General features: G+C 43.2%; 1 protein-coding gene across 1 annotated transcript in view; it reads left to right on the plus strand.

Moving 5' to 3' along the window:
* The window catches only part of GTF3C2 (general transcription factor IIIC subunit 2), a 720,157-nt gene that overhangs the window by 579,338 nt on the left and 121,923 nt on the right, over window positions 1-18,896 (plus strand). Inside the window, exon 17 of the mRNA XM_069236502.1 lies at window positions 14,466-14,639. Coding sequence (XP_069092603.1) covers window positions 14,466-14,639 — 174 coding nt within the window. The remainder of the gene's footprint in view (window positions 1-14,465; window positions 14,640-18,896) is intronic.

The raw sequence follows: 18,896 nt of genomic DNA on the forward strand, positions 1-18,896 counted from the left end.
CGTTTCTGAAAGGTCTTCAGCATATGTTTCCTGCCCAACCTTTCAATATAACCCACTGAGATCTTAATTTGGTTTTAACCTTTTTGATGTGTTATCCCTGTGAACTCAAGCATAGCTAAGACTTTTGGCACTCTTGACACTCTTGGACACTTTTGACACTCAAGACAGTCTTTCTTGGTGGCTATCACATCGACCAGAAGCATCAACTAACTGCAGGCTTTCTGTTCAACCTTCATACACACCAGCTTCTTCTCTTACAAACTGGTTGTGACACTTTTTCACGTTGGTCAAAACATCACACTGCTTAATTTCTTTGTTCCACCTCCCCCCTCCACGGAGGAAGAGAGACTCCACCATCTGGACTCTAAAGGCACACTGTCATTCTATATCAATCACACCAAAGAACACCGGGTGGGCAATGAACTCTCTCTAGGGTTCAGTGGAAAGAAGAAGGGGAAGGCAGTGGAGAAAGGGGCTGTCTCTAAGTGGATAGTACTATGCATCAAGATCTGCTATGCACTGGCCAAAAAGCAACCCCTGGATTGCTTACGTGCTCATTCTACAAAGGCCAAAGCTGCTTCTACTACATTAGCTCATGGAGTTCCTGTTCTGGAAATCTGTAAGGCTGCTATGTGGGCATCCTTGAACACATTTACCAAACACTACTGCCTTGACAGTCAGGTCCATCGTGACAGGCACTTAGCCCATTCGGTCCTGCAGGAGGTTTTGGTGTAAGCTAGTTTGCAGACCCACCATAGGGAGGTATTGCTTTGGTATCTATTCTAATGAAAGAAATCTGTATATCTGTGTGTGTGTATGTATGTGTATATATAAATATATATATATATACACACACACATATATATATATATATACACACATATATATATATATATATACACACATATATATATATATATATATATATATATATATATATATATATATATATATATATATATATATTCAATGGCATGTGTAGCTGCAGATACACATGCTGTGCACTGTTCCTGCCATCTAGTGTTGGGCTCGGAGTGTTACAAGTTGTTTTTCTTCGAAGAAGTCTTTTCGAGTCACGGGACCGAGTGATTCCTCCCTTTCGGCTCCATTGCGCATGGGCATCGACTCCATCTTAGATTGTTTTCTTTCTGCTATCGGGTTCGGACGTGTTCCTCTTTGCTCCGTTATTCGAATCGGAAAAATACTATAAATCCTCAAAAAGCATCGGTATTGTTTGCGATCGGGAAACATCTTCCATCGACACCGACGAGAGACAGTTTTGGTGGCCCTTCGTTTCTTCCGCACCCAGCCGAGGCCTGGTCGGCCCGACCACAGACGTTGCCGAAGCCTAATGGACTGGACCCCTTTCCGTTTCTGCCCGAAGTGCCACGCTAAGTATCCCTATACAGACCAGCAACGGGTCTGTAATCTGTGTCTGTCACCAGAGCACAGAGAAGATACTTGCGAGACCTGCAAAACAAGCCTAACAAAACAAGCCATAGAACTAGTACCTCACCAACAAAAGGGTACAGGGGATTATTCCCTATATTTCCTTATTCCCAAAAAGGACAAAACACTAAGACCAATTTTAGATCTCAGGACTCTGAATCTATTCATTAAATCAGAACACTTCCACATGGTCACACTACAAGATGTAATCCCCTTACTAAAACACGGAGAATACATGTCAACACTGGATCTAAAAGATGCATATTTCGATATACCCATCCATCCATCGCACAGAAACATTACCAATTCAAGGTATTGTCCTTTGGGATAACAGCACCCAGAGTATTTACAAAATGCCTCGCTGTAGAAGCGGCCCAAATAAGGAGACATCACATGCACGTATTCCCATACCTCGACGCTTGGCTTATAAAAGCCAACACTCAACAACGGTGTCAAAATCGCACACAGTATGTAATAGATACCCTACACAGACTAGGGTTCTCTATAAATTACCAAAAATCTCACTTACAACCATCCCAACTACAACAATACTTGGGAACAACACTCAGAGCGATTGCCACTCCAAGCCCACAAAGAGTACAATCATTCCAAAACATGGTATCAAACATACAACCAAATCAGCACTACACAGTCATATTTCTCATGAAACTCCTAAGCATGATGGCATCATGCATCACAATTGTCCCAAATGCGCGGCTACACATGCGGCCCTTACAGCAGTGCCTTGCAAAACAATGGACGCAGGCACAGGGTCCACTCCAAGATCTAGTGTTGATAGACCGCCAAACACACTATTCGCTTCAATGGTGGCACCCTGTAAATTTAAACAAAGAGCGGCCTTTTCAAGACCCTGTGCCTCACGCCATTCTCACAACAGATGCATCAATGATTGGGTGGGGAGCACACCTCAACAATCACATATACAAGGGCAATGGGACAGTCAACAAAGACAACTACACATAAATCACTTAGAACTGCTAGCGGTCTTCCTAGCACTAAAAGCATTTCAACCTCTTCTAGTTCACAAACACATTCTTGTCAAAGCAGACAATATGACAACAATGTACTACCTAAACAAACAGGGGGGAACACATTCATCACAACTATGCCTCCTAGCACAAAAGATTTGGCATTGGGCAATTCACAACAACATTTGCCTAATAGCGCAATATATTCCAGGCATTCACAATCAATTAGCGGACAATCTGTCGAGATCACCAGCAAACTCACGAGTGGGAAATACATCCCCAGATACTACAAGAATACTTTCACCAGTGAGGGACACCAGACATAGATCTGTTCGCAACAAAACAAAACGCAAAATTCCAAAACTTCGCGTCCAGGTACCCACACCCTCAGTCCAAGGGCAATGCTCTATGGATCAATTGGTCAGGGATATTTGCTTACGCTTTTCACCCTCCCCCACTCATTCCTTTCCTAGTCAACAAACTGAGTCAAAACAAACTCAAACTAATACTCATAGTACCAACGTGGGCACGCCAACCGTGGTACACCACACTGTTGGCCTTCTCGGTAGTACCTCACATCAAACTACCAAACAGACCAGATTTGTTAACGCAACACAAACAACAGATCAGACACCCCAATCCAGCAACGCTCAACCTAGCAATCTGGCTCCTGAAGTCTTCGAGTTAGGCTATCTAAATCTTCCAAATGAGTGTATGGAAGTCATTAAACAGGCAAGAAAACCTACCACAAGGCATTGCTATGCTAATAAATGGAAAAGGTTTGTTTTCTACTGCCAAGCAAACAAAATCACACCGTTGGATGCCTCCATACAAGACGTTGTGGGTTATTTACTACACCTACAAAAAGCAAATCTCTCTTTTTCTTCCATCAAAATTCATCTCACTGCAATCTCTGCTTACTTGCAGATTAAACACACAAAATCACTATTTAGAGTACCAGTTATTAAAGCCTTCATGGAAGGATTAAAGCGGATCATACCGCCAGAACACCACTGGTACCCTCGTGGAATCTTAATATTGTACTTACACGACTCATGGGCCCACCCTTTGAACCCATGCATTCCTGTCAAATCCAAGTCTTAACTTGGAAAGTAGCATTTCTAGTGGCTATCACCTCACTACGAAGAGTTAGTGAAATACAGGCTTTCACTATTGAGGAACCCTTTATACAAGTACACAAACATAAAGTGGTTCTCCGCACAAATCAAAAATTTCTACCAAAGGTCATTTCACCGTTTTATTTAAACCAAACAGTGGAACTTCCAGTCTTCTTCCCGCAGCCAGACTCAGTAGCAGGAAGAGCACTGCATACATTAGACATTAAAAGAGCTCTAATGTACTATATAGACAGAACAAAACCATTTCGGAAAACTAAACAATTGTTCGTCGCAGTCCAAAAACCCCATGCTGGTAACCCTATATCCAAACAAGGTATAGCCAGATGGCTAGTTAAATGCATACAGACTTGTTAGCTAAAAGAGAACTACTCATTATACCAAAGGCACACTCCACTAGGAAGAAAGGGGCAACAAGGGCCTTTCTAGGTAACATACCAATGACAGAGATTTGTAAGGCAGCCACTTGGTCCACACCTCATACATTTACCAAACACTACTGTGTAGATGTGTTAGCAACACAACAAGCCACAGTAGGACAGGCTGTACTAAGAACATTATTTTAAATAACTTCAACTCCTACAGGATGACCAACGCTTTTGGGAGGATTACTGCTTTGTAGTCTTTGCACAGCATGTGTATCTGCAGATTCACATGCGCCCTCCCTCCTCCCCGGGATCCTGTAGCCGTTTAAGTTGCAATTAGAAAACTGTATATATACAAATAAACATTCCTTTAGACTAGACTATGTACATACATATCTATTCCATTGCATGGACATCTTTACTATTCTCATTCTACCACTCCTACCTCACCCTATGCGGGAAAACAATCTAAGATGGAGTCGATGCCCATGCGCAATGGAGCTGAAAGGGAGGAGTCACTCGGTCCTGTGACTCGAAAAGACTTCTTCGAAGAAAAACAACTTGTAACACTCCGAGCCCAACACTAGATGGCAGGAACAGTGCACAGCATGTGAATCTGCAGCGGAACATGCCACAAACAGATGTACACTGGGCAAGTGACATTTTCCATATATATATATATATATATATATATATATATATATATATATATATATATATATATATATATATATATGTTCGATGGCATGTGTAGCTGCAGATACACATGCTTTGCACATCCCGCCATCTAGTATTGGGCTCGGAGTGTTACAAGTTGTTTTTCTTCGAAGAAGTCTTTTCGAGTCACGAGATCAAGGGACTCCTCCCCTTTCGGCTCCATGGCGCATGGGCGTCGACTCCATCTTAGATTGTTTTCTTTCCGCCATCGGGTTCGGACGTGTTCCTTTTCGCCCCGTGTTTCAGTTCGGAAAGATAGTTAGAATCTCGGAAAATTTGACGGTATTGTTTGCGTTCGGTATCGGGTTAGTTACAACAGATCAGCACCGAATTTTGAAGAGCTCCGGTGGCCCTTTGGGGTTTTCGATCCCCCGTCGGGGCCTGGTCGGCCCGACCACGTGTCTCTTCAAGGCTAATGGAACGGACCCCATTCCGCTTCTGCCCCAAATGTCACAACAAGTATCCGTATACCGATCAGCATCTGGTCTTTAACTTGTTTGTCTCCAGAACACAAAGAAGATACTTGTGAAGCCTGTCGAGCGTTTCGGTCGAGGAAGACATTAAGAGACCGAAGAGCGAGAAGACTACAGATGGCATCGGCGCCGACAGGACAAAAACACTTGGAGGAGGAAGAAGAAACCTTCTCCATCGAGGATTCGGATTCGGACTCGGACAAGGTCGATCCCGAACAGACGCCAAAAACCGTGAGTAAGACGTCGACACACAAAACTCACGGAAAAACCACTAAAGCCCAGGGGACGCCACCGCCAGCAGGCCATGGCTTAACCCGAAAAATAGGTGACAGACCATCGGCACCGAAAAAGGGCACGCATGTGTCGAAGACTTCCGACTGCGGTCGAGATACTGGCACAGAGCAGACTCGACCCCGAGACAGCGGATCAGAGCACGTTCGGCACCGAAAACGAGTCGGCACCGAGAGACCGGAACGCCAAAAATTAAAGTGCTGTCGGAGCCGAAAAAGACAGCCGAAAAAGTTTCCATTCCGAAACATCCGGCTTTGGAACCGAAAACAGGTTCCTACACAGGGAACAGGGACTGTCCTCACAAATGCAAGGACATAGGTTCGGACAAGAACTAGAGTCAATGGAGCCAGACTACACTCAGAGAAGCCTCCACATCCAAAAGGACACAGGGAAGATAAGTACTCTTCCCCCAGTTAGGATGAAAAGAAGACTTGCCTTTCAAGAAAAAGACAAGCAGCCACAGTCAAAGGTGGCAAGACAAGTAACACCGCCACCATCTCCACCACACTCAACGCACACATCACCAGTAGCCACTCCACCACTGATGCAGTCCCCAACTCATACTGGAATGAGTCAGGATGATCCCGACGCATGGGATCTTCATGATGCGCCAGTATCAGATAACAGCCCAGACTGTTATCCAGCGAGACCGTCGCCACCTGAGGACAGTACAGCCTACACACAGGTGGTGTCAAGAGCAGCGGCGTTTCATAATGTCACCCTGCATGCAGAGCCGATTGAGGATGACTTTTTATTTAACACACTGTCCTCCACACATAGCCAATACCAAAGTCTCCCTATGCTACCTGGAATGCTAAAACACTCCAAACAGGTGTTTCAGGAGCCTGTGAAAGGCAGGGCTATAACTCCAAGGGTGGAGAAGAAATACAAGCCACCGCCAACAGACCCTGTATACATAACGCAGCAATTAACACAAGACTCTGTGGTAGTAGGGGCAGCTCGCAAGAGAGCGAACTCACACACCTCGGGAGATGCACCACCTCCAGAAGAGGAGAGTCGCAAGTTCGACGCTGCGGGGAAAAGGGTTGCAGCACAAGCGGCCAACCAATGGCGCATTGCCAACTCACAGGCATTGCTTGCGAGATATGATAGGGCTCATTGGGACGAAATGCAACATTTCATTGAACACTTACCCAAAGAGTTCCAAAAAAGGGCACAACAGGTGGTGGAGGAAGGGCAGAGCATTTCGAACAATCAAATACGCTCTGCAATGGATGCAGCGGATACAGCTGCTAGGACAGTAAATACAGCAGTGACCATAAGGAGACACGCATGGCTGCGTACATCAGGATTCAAGCCGGAAATACAACAAGCCGTGCTGAATATACCATTTAACGGACAGCAGTTGTTTGGGCCGGAGGTGGACACTGCTATCGAAAAACTTAAAAAGGACACTGATACGGCCAAAGCCATGGGCGCACTCTACTCCCCACAGAGCAGAGGCACATTTCGTAAAACAGTTTCGAGGGTGGTTTCGAGGACAAAGCACAGAACCCTCAACCTCACAAACAAGGCCCACTTATCAGAGCCAATATCAGCAGGGAAGTTTTCAGGGACAATATAGAGGGGGCCAATTCCAAAAGAGTAGAGGGAAGTTCCAAAGTCCCAAAACTCCTCAAAACAAGCAGTGACTTCCACGTCACAAATCCCCAACACATAACACCTGTGGGGGGGAGACTAACCAAGTTCTACAAACATTGGGAGGAAATAACAACAGACACTTGGGTCCTAGCAATTATCCAGCATGGTTATTGCATAGAATTTCTCAAATTCCCTCCAAATGTCCCACCGAAAACACACAAAATGTCAAAACAACACATGGATCTTCTAGAACTAGAAATCCAAGCGTTGTTACAAAAAGATGCAATAGAGCTGGTACCAATTCATCAGAGAGGAACAGGAGTTTACTCGCTGTACTTTCTCATACCCAAAAAGGACAAAACTCTAAGACCTATATTAGATCTCAGAACGTTAAATACCTACATCCAATCAGATCACTTTCACATGGTGACATTACAGGACGTAATCCCATTGCTCAAACAGCAAGACTACATGACAACACTAGACCTAAAGGATGCATACTTCCATATACCAATACATCCTTCACACAGAAAGTACTTAAGGTTTGTATTCCAAGGGGTACATTACCAGTTCAAAGTGTTGCCATTCGGGATAACAACTGCGCCAAGAGTTTTTACAAAATGCCTGGCAGTAGTGGCTGCACATATCAGGAGGCAGCAAATACATGTGTTCCCGTACCTAGACGATTGGTTAATCAAAACCAACACGCAAGAACGGTGTTCACAACACACAAAGTATGTCATAGAAACCCTCCACAAACTAGGTTTCTCACTCAACTACACAGTCACACCTTCAGCCGTGTCAAACACAGCAATACTTAGGAGCAACAATCAACACAACAAAAGGGATTGCCACTCCAAGTCCACAAAGGGTACAGGCATTTCACAATGTAATACAGGCCATGTATCCAAAACAGAAGATACAAGTCAAGATGGTGATGAAACTACTAGGCATGATGTCCTCATGCATAGCCATTGTCCCAAACGCAAGGTTGCACATGCGGCCCTTACAACAGTGCCTAGCATCACAGTGGTCACAGGCACAGGGTCAACTTCTAGATCTAGTGTTGATAAACCGCCAAACATACACCTCGCTTCAATGATGGAACAATATAAATTTAAACCAAGGGCGGCCTTTCCAAGACCCAGAGCCTCAATACGTAATAACGACAGATGCCTCCATGATAGGGTGGGGAGCACACCTCAATCAACACAGCATCCAAGGACAATGGGACACTCAGCAGAGACAGTTTCACATAAATCACGTAGAACTACTGGCAGTATTTCTAGCGTTGAAGGCATTTCAACCCATAATAAGCCACAAACACATTCTTGTCAAAACAGACAACATGACAATGATGTATTATCTGAACAAACAGGGAGGAACACACTCCACACAGTTGTGTCTCCTGGCACAGAGAATATGGCATTGGGCGATTCACAACCACATTCACCTAATAGCACAGTTTATTCCAGGGATTCAGAATCAGTTAGCAGACAATCTCTCTCGGGATCACCAACAGATCCCCGAATGGGAGATTCACCCCCAAATACTAAACACTTACTTCCAAAGATGGGGAACACCACAAATAGATCTATTTGCAACAAAAGAAAATGCAAAATGCCAAAACTTCGCCTCCAGGTACCCACAAGATCAATCTCAGGGCAATACGTTATGGATGAGCTGGTCAGGGATATTTGCATACGCTTTTCCCCCTATCCCACTCCTTCCGTATCTAGTAAACAAATTAAGTCAAATCAAACTCATACTAATAGCACCAACCTGGGCAAGACAACCTTGGTACACAACACTACTAGACCTCTCAGTAGTGCCTCATATCAAGCTTCCAAACAGACCAGATCTGTTAACTCAACACAAACAGATCAGGCATCCAAATCCAGCATCACTAAATCTAGCAATTTGGCTCCTGAAGTCTTAGAATTCGGACATCAAGACCTTACACAGGAATGTATGGAGGTAATAAAACAAGCAAGGAAACCAACCACAAGACATTGCTATGCAAATAAGTGGAAAAGATTTGTTTATTATTGCCATAATAATCAAATTCAACCATTACACGCATCTGCTAAAGACATCGTAAGCTACTTACTGCATTTACAAAAGTCAAAGCTAGCTTTTTCATCCATTAAAATACATCTTACTGCAATTTCAGCTTATCTGCAAATTACGCACTCAACTTAATTATTTAGGATCCCAGTCATAAAAGCATTTATGGAGGGCCTAAAGAGAATTATTCCACCAAGAACGCCACCAGTTCCTTCGTGGAACCTTAACAGTCTTAACACGACTCATGGGTCCACCTTTTGAACCCATGCACTCATGTGAGATACAATATTTAACATGGAAAGTAGCGTTTCTCATTGCCATCACATCTCTAAGAAGAGTAAGTGAAATACAGGCATTTACCATACAAGAACCCTTTATTCAGATACACAAGCATAAAGTAGTTTTACGAACTAACCCAAAGTTCTTACCAAAAGTCATATCACCGTTTCACTTAAATCAAACAGTAGAACTACCAGTGTTCTTTCCAGAACCAGATTCTGTAGCTGAAAGAGCACTACATACATTAGACATCAAAAGAGCTTTAATGTACTACATTGATAGAACAAAACAAATACGAAAAACAAAACAACTGTTCGTTGCTTTTCAAAAACTTCATACAGGGAATCCAATATCCAAACAATGCATTGCCAGATGGATAGTTAAATGTATTCAAACCTGTTATCTCAAAGCAAAAAGAGAACTGCCTATAACACCAAAGGCACATTCAACTAGGAAGAAAGGTGCTACTATGGCCTTTCTAGGAAACATTCCAATGACTGAAATATGTAAGGCAGCCACATGGTCTACGCCTCATACATTCACCAAACATTACTGCGTGGATGTGTTAACAACACAACAAGCCACAGTAGGACAAGCAGTACTACGAACTTTTTCAAACAACTTCAACTCCTACAGGCCGAGCCACCGCTTTTGGGGAGATAACTGCTTACTAGTCTATGCAAAGCATGTGTATCTGCAGCTACACATGCCATCGAACGGAAAATGTCACTTACCCAGTGTACATCTGTTCGTGGCATGAGACGCTGCAGATTCACATGCGCCCTCCCCGGGAGCCTGTAGCCGTTTCAAAGTTGATCTTGAACATTTGTAAATATATCACTTTAAACCACATTATGTACATACATATTTTCTCCATTGCATGGGCACTATTACTATAATACACAACTCCTACCTCACCCTCTGCAGGGAAAACAATCTAAGATGGAGTCGACGCCCATGGGCAATGCAATGGAGCCGAAAGGGGAGGAGTCCCTCGATCTTGTGACTCGAAAGACTTCTTCGAAGAAAAACAACTTGTAACACTCCGAGCCTAACACTAGATGGCGGGATGTGCAAAGCATGTGAATCTGCAGCGTCTCATGCCACGAACAGATGTACACTGGGTAAGTGACATTTTCCATATAATATGTCTCGATCAGATGAACAAGTTACTTACCTTCGGTAACACCTTATCTGGTGGAATCCACAGATTCCTTATTGACCAACACACAAAAAGAAACTGATGTCAGCACACTGGGTTTTTGCTTATGTATGCACTGCGCACATCACAGCAGGTGTGGATGGCACAGACGCTGAGCCGTTCGACACCACCTTTTGATGTGTAGGGGTACTGCTCAAGATTTTCCTGATCCAGTCTGATGCCAGTGGGATATTCGAAGATAAGTAATCTGTGGCTAGATAGTTTACCAGATAAGGCATTACCAAAAGTAAATAACTTGTTCGCCTCACCCTTTCCTCATTTCGGGGCACTATTTGTACTTGTGAGCCATTAAGATGTACTATGGCAGCAAACTTTGGTAGAAGTGTGGATTACATTATTAATGTGGTAAGTTGGAATTTCATGAACAAAAATGTAAGATTCCTTGGGGATTAATGAACCAGCCCACACATGTTTTGCACCTTAGATGGCACGCAGGCCTTATACAGAGGTAGGTGAGGGCAAAAGGGCAGGGAATAAATGTCTATAAAGGTACATCGTCTCAGAGAGTAAAGTGAAATGCAAAAGGTCCTATTCTGTGTTTGTAATAGGTATGTCATGTTGCTGTTAAAAGGGACGAAGGAGAAACTGATCTGAGGTCCAAGAAAGTAAGGCGCCGTGGCCATTCATAGCAGTCCACCCATGGCATGTCTTTACCCCTTCCCTTCTCTATACAAGTTTGCAATAAATTCTAGGATTTAAACCTTTTAAAGAACTAGTAGAAGTTTATCAAGAAAAATGCCTATCAGTTGTAATTTATCGTTCTGTACTTTGGGAAATTAGGGATTACCCTACAACTTAGAGAATTGAGAAGGGGTGCCTTAGAAGACTCTTGGTAGTCCCCCAGAGCACAATTACTTCATTATGTTTAAGGTCATATTAAACTCTGCCCAGTTCTTTTCTGGTTGTCCATTTGGACCAAGCCAGAAATTGGATTCAATCTCAGGGTATTGCTGGAATGTATAAAATTGGACGAGGCGGATGGTTCCTTGCTTAGTTTACATAAAAAGTGTCCGCTGTACCCTAGACATACCAGACCTATACAACAACCCAGAGGCCCTTTTACATTTGAGTAAACTAACATTAAAGGCTTTCTTCTGGGCATGGAGTAAACACAATAGGGATTTCTAATACAAGTGTTAAATGCATAGTATTTCACAGTAGATCTCTAAGATGCTGTCCGGGTATGGAATTGTATCTTATGTGCGTCACCAATAATCACCACAGGGCTTTACTTACTAGATTAAGACTGTCACATTGCCCTTTATGTTCGCATTCCCTGAACCAGTTACTCATGCTACCAATCTGACAGTATGCCTATGCGATTGTTCCTCCACAAATTCTACATTGTATACTGTAGGGTCGAGCGCAAAGCGCTCGGTCCCTGGTGTAATCTCCCTGTCGGCTTTTAATCGCGCCCATGTCAAGCCCATCAGTTTGGTTAGCTTGATTTAATTAGTGAAAGGCATGCATACGTCATGCCTTTTCTGGTGTTTAGTCCGCCTCGAGTGCACTGGCCAACTACTGAAAACATACAAGGCTCTGTGTTTTCCATATGGTTTCTACACTATTTTTCTCTTTATTTCGTAGGCAGCACAATCTCACTGGGCAGTAGTAGACCCTGTTACATGGATATTTGCACTTTTGCATGTGATATGGATAATTGCACTTTTGCCGATACGTTTCACTACGAGCGAACTTCTGTTTACTTTTGTGTATTTGCTTTACACTCATGGCGGCCGTCGGCTCGCTTATGTAAAACTGTTTCACTTTTCAGTTTGTGGCAAGAAAATCCGGTTAGGAGTTTACAACACTAATAGCTTTAACTCAACAATTTTTATTTCCTCTGCTGAGGGAGGCTAATTTTCGACACTGCAGGCAAGCCATGCTTTAGGTACAATTGATGCCTTCAATTAATATTTACTTGGAGCTGTTAACTATAACCAGTGTGCAATTAAATGGGTGAAAAGCTTGTGACTTTTTGCTATTTCCCAGCCAGTTGTACTTGATGCCCTGATATGATAGATTTGTGGGGATTTTAATAAGTCTAATAATTGTGAACTCTTTTTTTAATCTATGACAGTGGTTCCCAACCTTTTGACTTCTGTGGACCCCTACTTTATCATTACTGGAACCCGGGGATCCCCATTGAATTATTATTATAATCTGGGGACCCCCTCACTGAGTCTTTACTGAAAGCTGGGAACCTGATCTGTTAATAATATTTAATTTTCTTAGCAGTCGCGGACCCCCTGAGGAGGTTTTGCGGACCCCCAGGGGTCCCTGGACCACAGTTTGGGAACCACTGATCTGTGAGATATGGATTCTTAATATCAAATTGGATGCCTTAGTTTAATTGTTTTTCATTCTTTGTTCTTACAATATGTAGAATGTTTACAGTATTGTTTTTTTCTTTGTGATTTTTGTTGTTGTTTTGTACTGTATAGTTTTTTGTCTCTGCTTTTGTTTGTTGTGTTTTGTTGTGTTAAAATTATGGGTTTCCTGTATTTTATGAGTAGTTTTTTTTTATGTTTTCTTAATTGCAGTGTCCATGTTGTGATATTCTAACATGGTGCTGTAGTGTTTTGTCGTTGCCGGTCGTAGTGCATAGGTTGTAGTGTGGTTTTCAGGACAGTAGAGCATTAATCGCATTTGAAGCTGTAACTTGGAAATTCAGTATGAATGGATAGAGCTGTGGTTTAGTGCAATTTGTAGTTGAAAGGTTATGGTGCTGATAGTTCCTTTATGGGTTGATAATATAGAAGTGGAATGTTGTAATAAAGATGAGGTTTGGAAGTGTGGTCATGGTGGGTGGTGCCATGGTTCTGTTATGTCGTTGTATGGTTGTGGCGTCTCAGTGATGGAACGTGGGATGACAGTCAAACACATGGTGCTGAGAGATGGGATTAGGGTGGGGAGTGAATAATTCTTGGTGAGTTTGGTAGTGTGCTGTTATGGATTTGGTTGTTTGTTGCTTTGAGGGGTAGGCTGGGTGCCTGGAAAGTTCGATTGTGTTGGGATGTTGTAAAGTCGGTGGGTGGATGGTTCTGTCACCAAGTGCTGGGTAGTGTGGTTATGCGTATGAGTTGGTAGTTTTTTGCTGTTGGTGTAGAGTGGTGCTGTAGTGGTGTATTTGCTGGTGTGTGGTAGTGTGATGAGGTAGATGGTGAGGCAGTATTCTCCGATGGAAATGTAAGCATAAGGGGTGCAGTACAGCTGTGTGTTGCAGTCTTGGGTAGTGGTTCACAGTGTGCTACTATAAGATACTTTTCTAGTGATGAAAGATGGTATTGCGTTGTAGCGGTTTCTATGGGGGCAGTGTAGAGCAGGCTGGGGGCTGTATTGCACTAGTTATAAGGCTGTAACATTGGCTAGCAGTGTGGTTGCATTGGTAGTGCTAGACTAACAATACTGTGTTGTGGTTGATGGACCTGGTAGTGTACAGTGATGGCATAGAGGATTAAATGCGACAGAAAATCTAACGATTCATTTTAGCTTAAAGATGTAAAATAGTCCCTGCGTATTACCCATGTATTTCAGTAAAAGTACTCCAAGCAGAATGATAGTTATTAGTCAGTTTTAAGTAGTGAGAGAGAAATGTTCTTTAATTTTTTCAAATGCACCAGAGCAGTTCTAAACTTGATTTAGTTATGGTGGCCCCTACCCACTGCTTATGTTTGAAAGTGCTGATCAATCTTCGCAAACCGTGGTTATGGTAGTCTTTTGTTTTTTTTTACTCATTACTGACTGGTCCATAGTCTTCTTTCTTTTATATCTGTGCTTGGCAGAATGCAGTGTGTACAGCATTAGGAGCAGAGCACTTTTAAGTTTTTTTTGCTTTTGATCTCAAATGTGCCTTCTTTATTTCTCCTGGCCAGCCCATTTATAAAGCTGAGCTTTTGCAGTGTTCTGCATTAGCCGATCCACCCAACAGCAAGCCCGCAGAAGAAGAGCAGCATGACACCAGTGAGAGTGCACAGCCTGCTCCAGTCGATAGGTCTTACCAGTCGGCAATCACCAAATATTCCATCCTGTACCAGGACACAGATATGGTAAGAAGCATTGTTTTTGGGGCATATTTATATTGTGTGACATTTGGCAATAATGAGGTCTCCAAATAATCACTGTTGAGAAACAGCAGTACACTTTGATACAGTAATTTCTGAAGTTGGAGAGCAGGGTCTTCATACAAGATTCTGGAGCCATTCAAGTAGGAGTTAAGTTCTTTATTTCATGTTAGACCCCTGGATTACTGTCACAGCAGGCAGGACCTTCCATGGCTCCATCCTCCCTCAATTTGTCCCATTGTCTTAGGGAACAGGGTCGCGCTGGATAATACAGCTGTATATTAAAACCTTCAGTAATCTTAAAGCTACAAGAGACACCATGTCAAGATGCAGTGAAGATGCACTAACACAGTGTGTAGAACAGAAATACCTTCATATTATTTTAGAGGGTTTCGACTGATGCAGTGCCACTTGCTCTTTGGATCACAGGCTATCTCCTTTGTTAGCAAACTTGCAAATTATGAAATTGGAACAGTTCAGTTCAGTCTACTGATTTTCTAAATACATATGGTCATCAATGCATCCGACTTGGGTGAGACGCTTACCTAAGGGCATTTATTTTCCTTGTTATTTATTGTTTATGTAGTGCCCAATCCAGTGAATGTTTTTTGTATGACAAGAATAATTGTGCCAAGTAAATCTGCTGAATGCTCAATATGATTCCATTAGCCTTAGTGTAATTGTATATCCAAATTCAAAAAATCTTCATTCTGATAGATAGTGCCATCACTTTCATCGAACACTGTGCGAGGAAGTGATGACGTTGTGTTACTGAACAATTCTTGGTGACTTTTACATTTGTGTTGCCCATCTAGAAGAAGACATTAATGCGAAGGCGGATGCCAAGAAATCTGGCCAAAGGGACACTTGCCTGCATGTTTACAATATGTCATTCACTAGTGAATCTCTTAGTTGCTTAAAGCAGCAACACGCCTCTTCAGTTTCAGAGAATTTTCAATAGAGGGCGGCAATAGGAGATGCCCTCTTGATGGTCAGTTAGTTCAGTACGTTGCCACCTGTGAATCGTAAGAATGATGAGGAAGTTAAGCATGATTTGATTTTGATGATACTCTGTCCTTACCCCCAAGGAGCTGCATTGGAATGTGCTTTAAATTCTGTTATATCAGACCTATCCTTCAGTCCTGGTTCCAATTCTCAACATGTAGATAGCCATTCATGCGGTGGGGGGACTGGAAAATTCTAAAGCTTTATAAATGGAGCTTTGTGTGACAGACGTGTGCGAACATATGTCCATCATTTGCAACACTGCTCTCTTTCTGCAGGTATAAGTGCCTTCTAGCATAATCTTTAGCATAACATTTGCCTTTCTTGTTGGGGTACAGTCCTCCTATGTAAGCCTGTTCTGTGTACACTAACATCCCTTTAAGGTGTCTCCAGAATTGTTTGCCTTGCTTAAAGAGTAAGGTTGCACTGATCCCTCTGGAGGGATTGAATTTCTTTGTTAGGAATAAGGGTCAGGAGGGCATCTACAGCATTTAAGCCACCAGGAGAGTTCCAAAACATTATTTCGGCTGGTTAAGTCGCATCACTAACTACCCAAGGGCAGTCTGTCTCCTGCATGTAGCGGGACCTCCACTAGAAGTGTGTGAGTGGCAGGAGGAACATAGCCTGTCTCAGGTGACCAAGCTCTCCTAAGCTCCAGAGACTCCATTTTACTGCTGGGTTGAGTCCAGGTCACTGTCTTTGAGTGATAATACTAAGCCATGCTGGAGTGTGGCATTGATCCTGTATCTAACTGCAGATTCGTTACACCCACCCATGCCTCCCTGCTCTGCAAACTCATTTGCTAGGGTTAGGGTTATCCCTTTCAAGGTCCTAGTTTGGACACACATGTGCACCAGTTCTTTTCATGGCTTTGTGCTCTTGGCGGGAAAAGTCATGATTAATGTAGCTGACGTCCGCGGGTCTGGGTGTGGCGCCTATATAGGTGACTGCGACATCACATACAGCACCGACGATGCCACGTGAAACCGAACTGAGGCACCCAATGGCACGCGCAGGGGTATTGCTCGAACAAAAGTGTCTGGATCCAGTCTAACACCTAGGGAACTTCAAAGGTGCAGTTAGATAGTCTTTACCAGTTAATGCATTACCGAAGGTAAGTAACTTGTTCATCAATTGCCATAATCCTTTCTGCACCTTTCGGGCTTGCCATTTCATTGTTCGCCTACCAAGCTAGCAATGCGTTCATCAACTATTGAAGACAAAGATGGAGATGATCTACACCACTGACTTCTTACCATTCCTTGTAAAATTCACAGCACAGTCAGGCCACAACATAAGAAGTACATTGCGAGTGTAATCAATCCATAAACAATAACTTTAGGATTGCTAAAATAAGTAGAACAGCTTGATGGTGGTGAGCAACTCGTACTCTGGAAGGGATTGTAATACCAGCCTTATATTGTGTGAGCAAGCTTTAAAATGTCATGTGGGTGAGGTGAGTGCAGTAGAGGACGCTTCCCAGTCCCTCTTTCAAAAAGTCCGCAAACAGTGCATTTTAAGACTGATTTGTCCAGTGCTTCGTAACAAAAGTCAAAGGGGGCCCTGAGCTCACACCTTAATCCAGCATTTCAGTGTGTGGCACTGTACCCAGCACCATTATTCCTGTGTGTTTGAAAATGCATTTATGTGCTCTTTAAAATTCTCTGTGCGTGTGTAAACACTGGATGCACTGCAGAAACATGTTTACATCCCAAAATAACAGCAGCACTTAATATCTTGTGCCCCCGGGGTGAGGGTAGCACCCTATAGACACATTCTGTAACAGTTAACAATGTGCAGGGAGATTCAGCATGCTAAAATACTTTGCCATTAGATATCATGTCCATCTTTATGCCCGAAAGAAAAACAACCAGAACTACTCCAGTCACATGAGTATCACAGACTCAAAGTCCCCCGAGCTGATCCCCCTCTGTTTAGCCTGCACTTCTGTCTGTGAGGAGGGACAGACACTCAGAGAATAGAGGGAAGCCGAGATGTCCTGTGAATCACAAATGTCCTCTCTGTAACCTCACCACCCCCTTGCTATCTCCAGAGAGATCTGTAGTGGAAAGTGTCCTTTAATCTCAGACTGCTGACTGTAAAGTACTTCCTAGATGTGGCAGTCAGTCACGCATTATGTCTTGCCGGCTTTCATTTTTCAGACTAGCTATTGAAATACTGGTAGGATTGGTAAAAGTCAGACACAAATCGGACTGGTCCCCCTGAAAGGATAGCAGAGCTGGGGCACATTCACATCTTTTTCCAATGTTGGTATGGTTAAATGTACTGCCAGTCAAATTGTCCCATACTTCTGGAAAGTGCAGATGGACTAGGGAGAGGTAACGGAATAAAAAATCAAGTAAAGAGATGATGGGAACGATTCAAACACACATTTAGTTGACATGGGAAGGGGCAGTGGTCTAATGGCTAGCACTGTAGACTGTGAAACTGGCAAGCCAGGTTTGAGACTTGACGCCGGCTCTACATCCTGCAATTCTGTACAAAACACTTGATCTTCCTCTACCTACGCAAAATGAATGTGCGCTTGTGTAAAGCACTCCAACCCCTTTGCGACGAGTTAACGCTATGTAAAACCTGCAACAAAAACAAAAGTTGGGAGGATGGGACAAGAGCATCGGGCTCATTTATTGTGCTGTGTGGGGGCTCAGCATGAGGAGGATGGGGGAACAAGCAAACACACAGTGGGAGGGAACAGACAACAGAGCCAGCTACAAAAGATACACTCAGTAGAGTGGCTCAACAAAAAGTTTTTAAAAAAATAGCTCTTAAAAGTGCGAGCATGTGAGGACACATGTACTTGGTCCATGTTGTAGGGGAAAGTCACATGCAGGAAGAGGAAAGTGGCCACCACAGAGCTGACCAGCTGGAAGCAAGCAATTGAGTGGCTTTGAAGCCGTCAAGTGGTAATTAAAGAGAGGCCTAGAAACACACTAACAGTAAACATGTCTCAAGGAGACAACGCATGCGCTGTGTAGCCAAGACTTCAAAAATCCAATCAGGAGAATCGGAGTTATGAAATTTTAATGTTTTTCGTAAACTCTAGTGCTTAAACGATCAAAGTGTCAACCAAGGACATCTAGTCGTTTGAGAACAGGTCAAAGTTGAACAGTATGGCATACCGTGTTGGAGCACAAGTTGTCTAGAAGAAGTGGATTGGACCCAGTCCTCGCTTAACTTCAGACTCTGTAGAATTTGTTGGGAGAAATGTCTTAGAAG

Source organism: Pleurodeles waltl, chromosome 5, assembly GCF_031143425.1.
Source record: "Pleurodeles waltl isolate 20211129_DDA chromosome 5, aPleWal1.hap1.20221129, whole genome shotgun sequence".
NCBI classification, from domain to species: Eukaryota; Metazoa; Chordata; class Amphibia; order Caudata; family Salamandridae; genus Pleurodeles; species Pleurodeles waltl.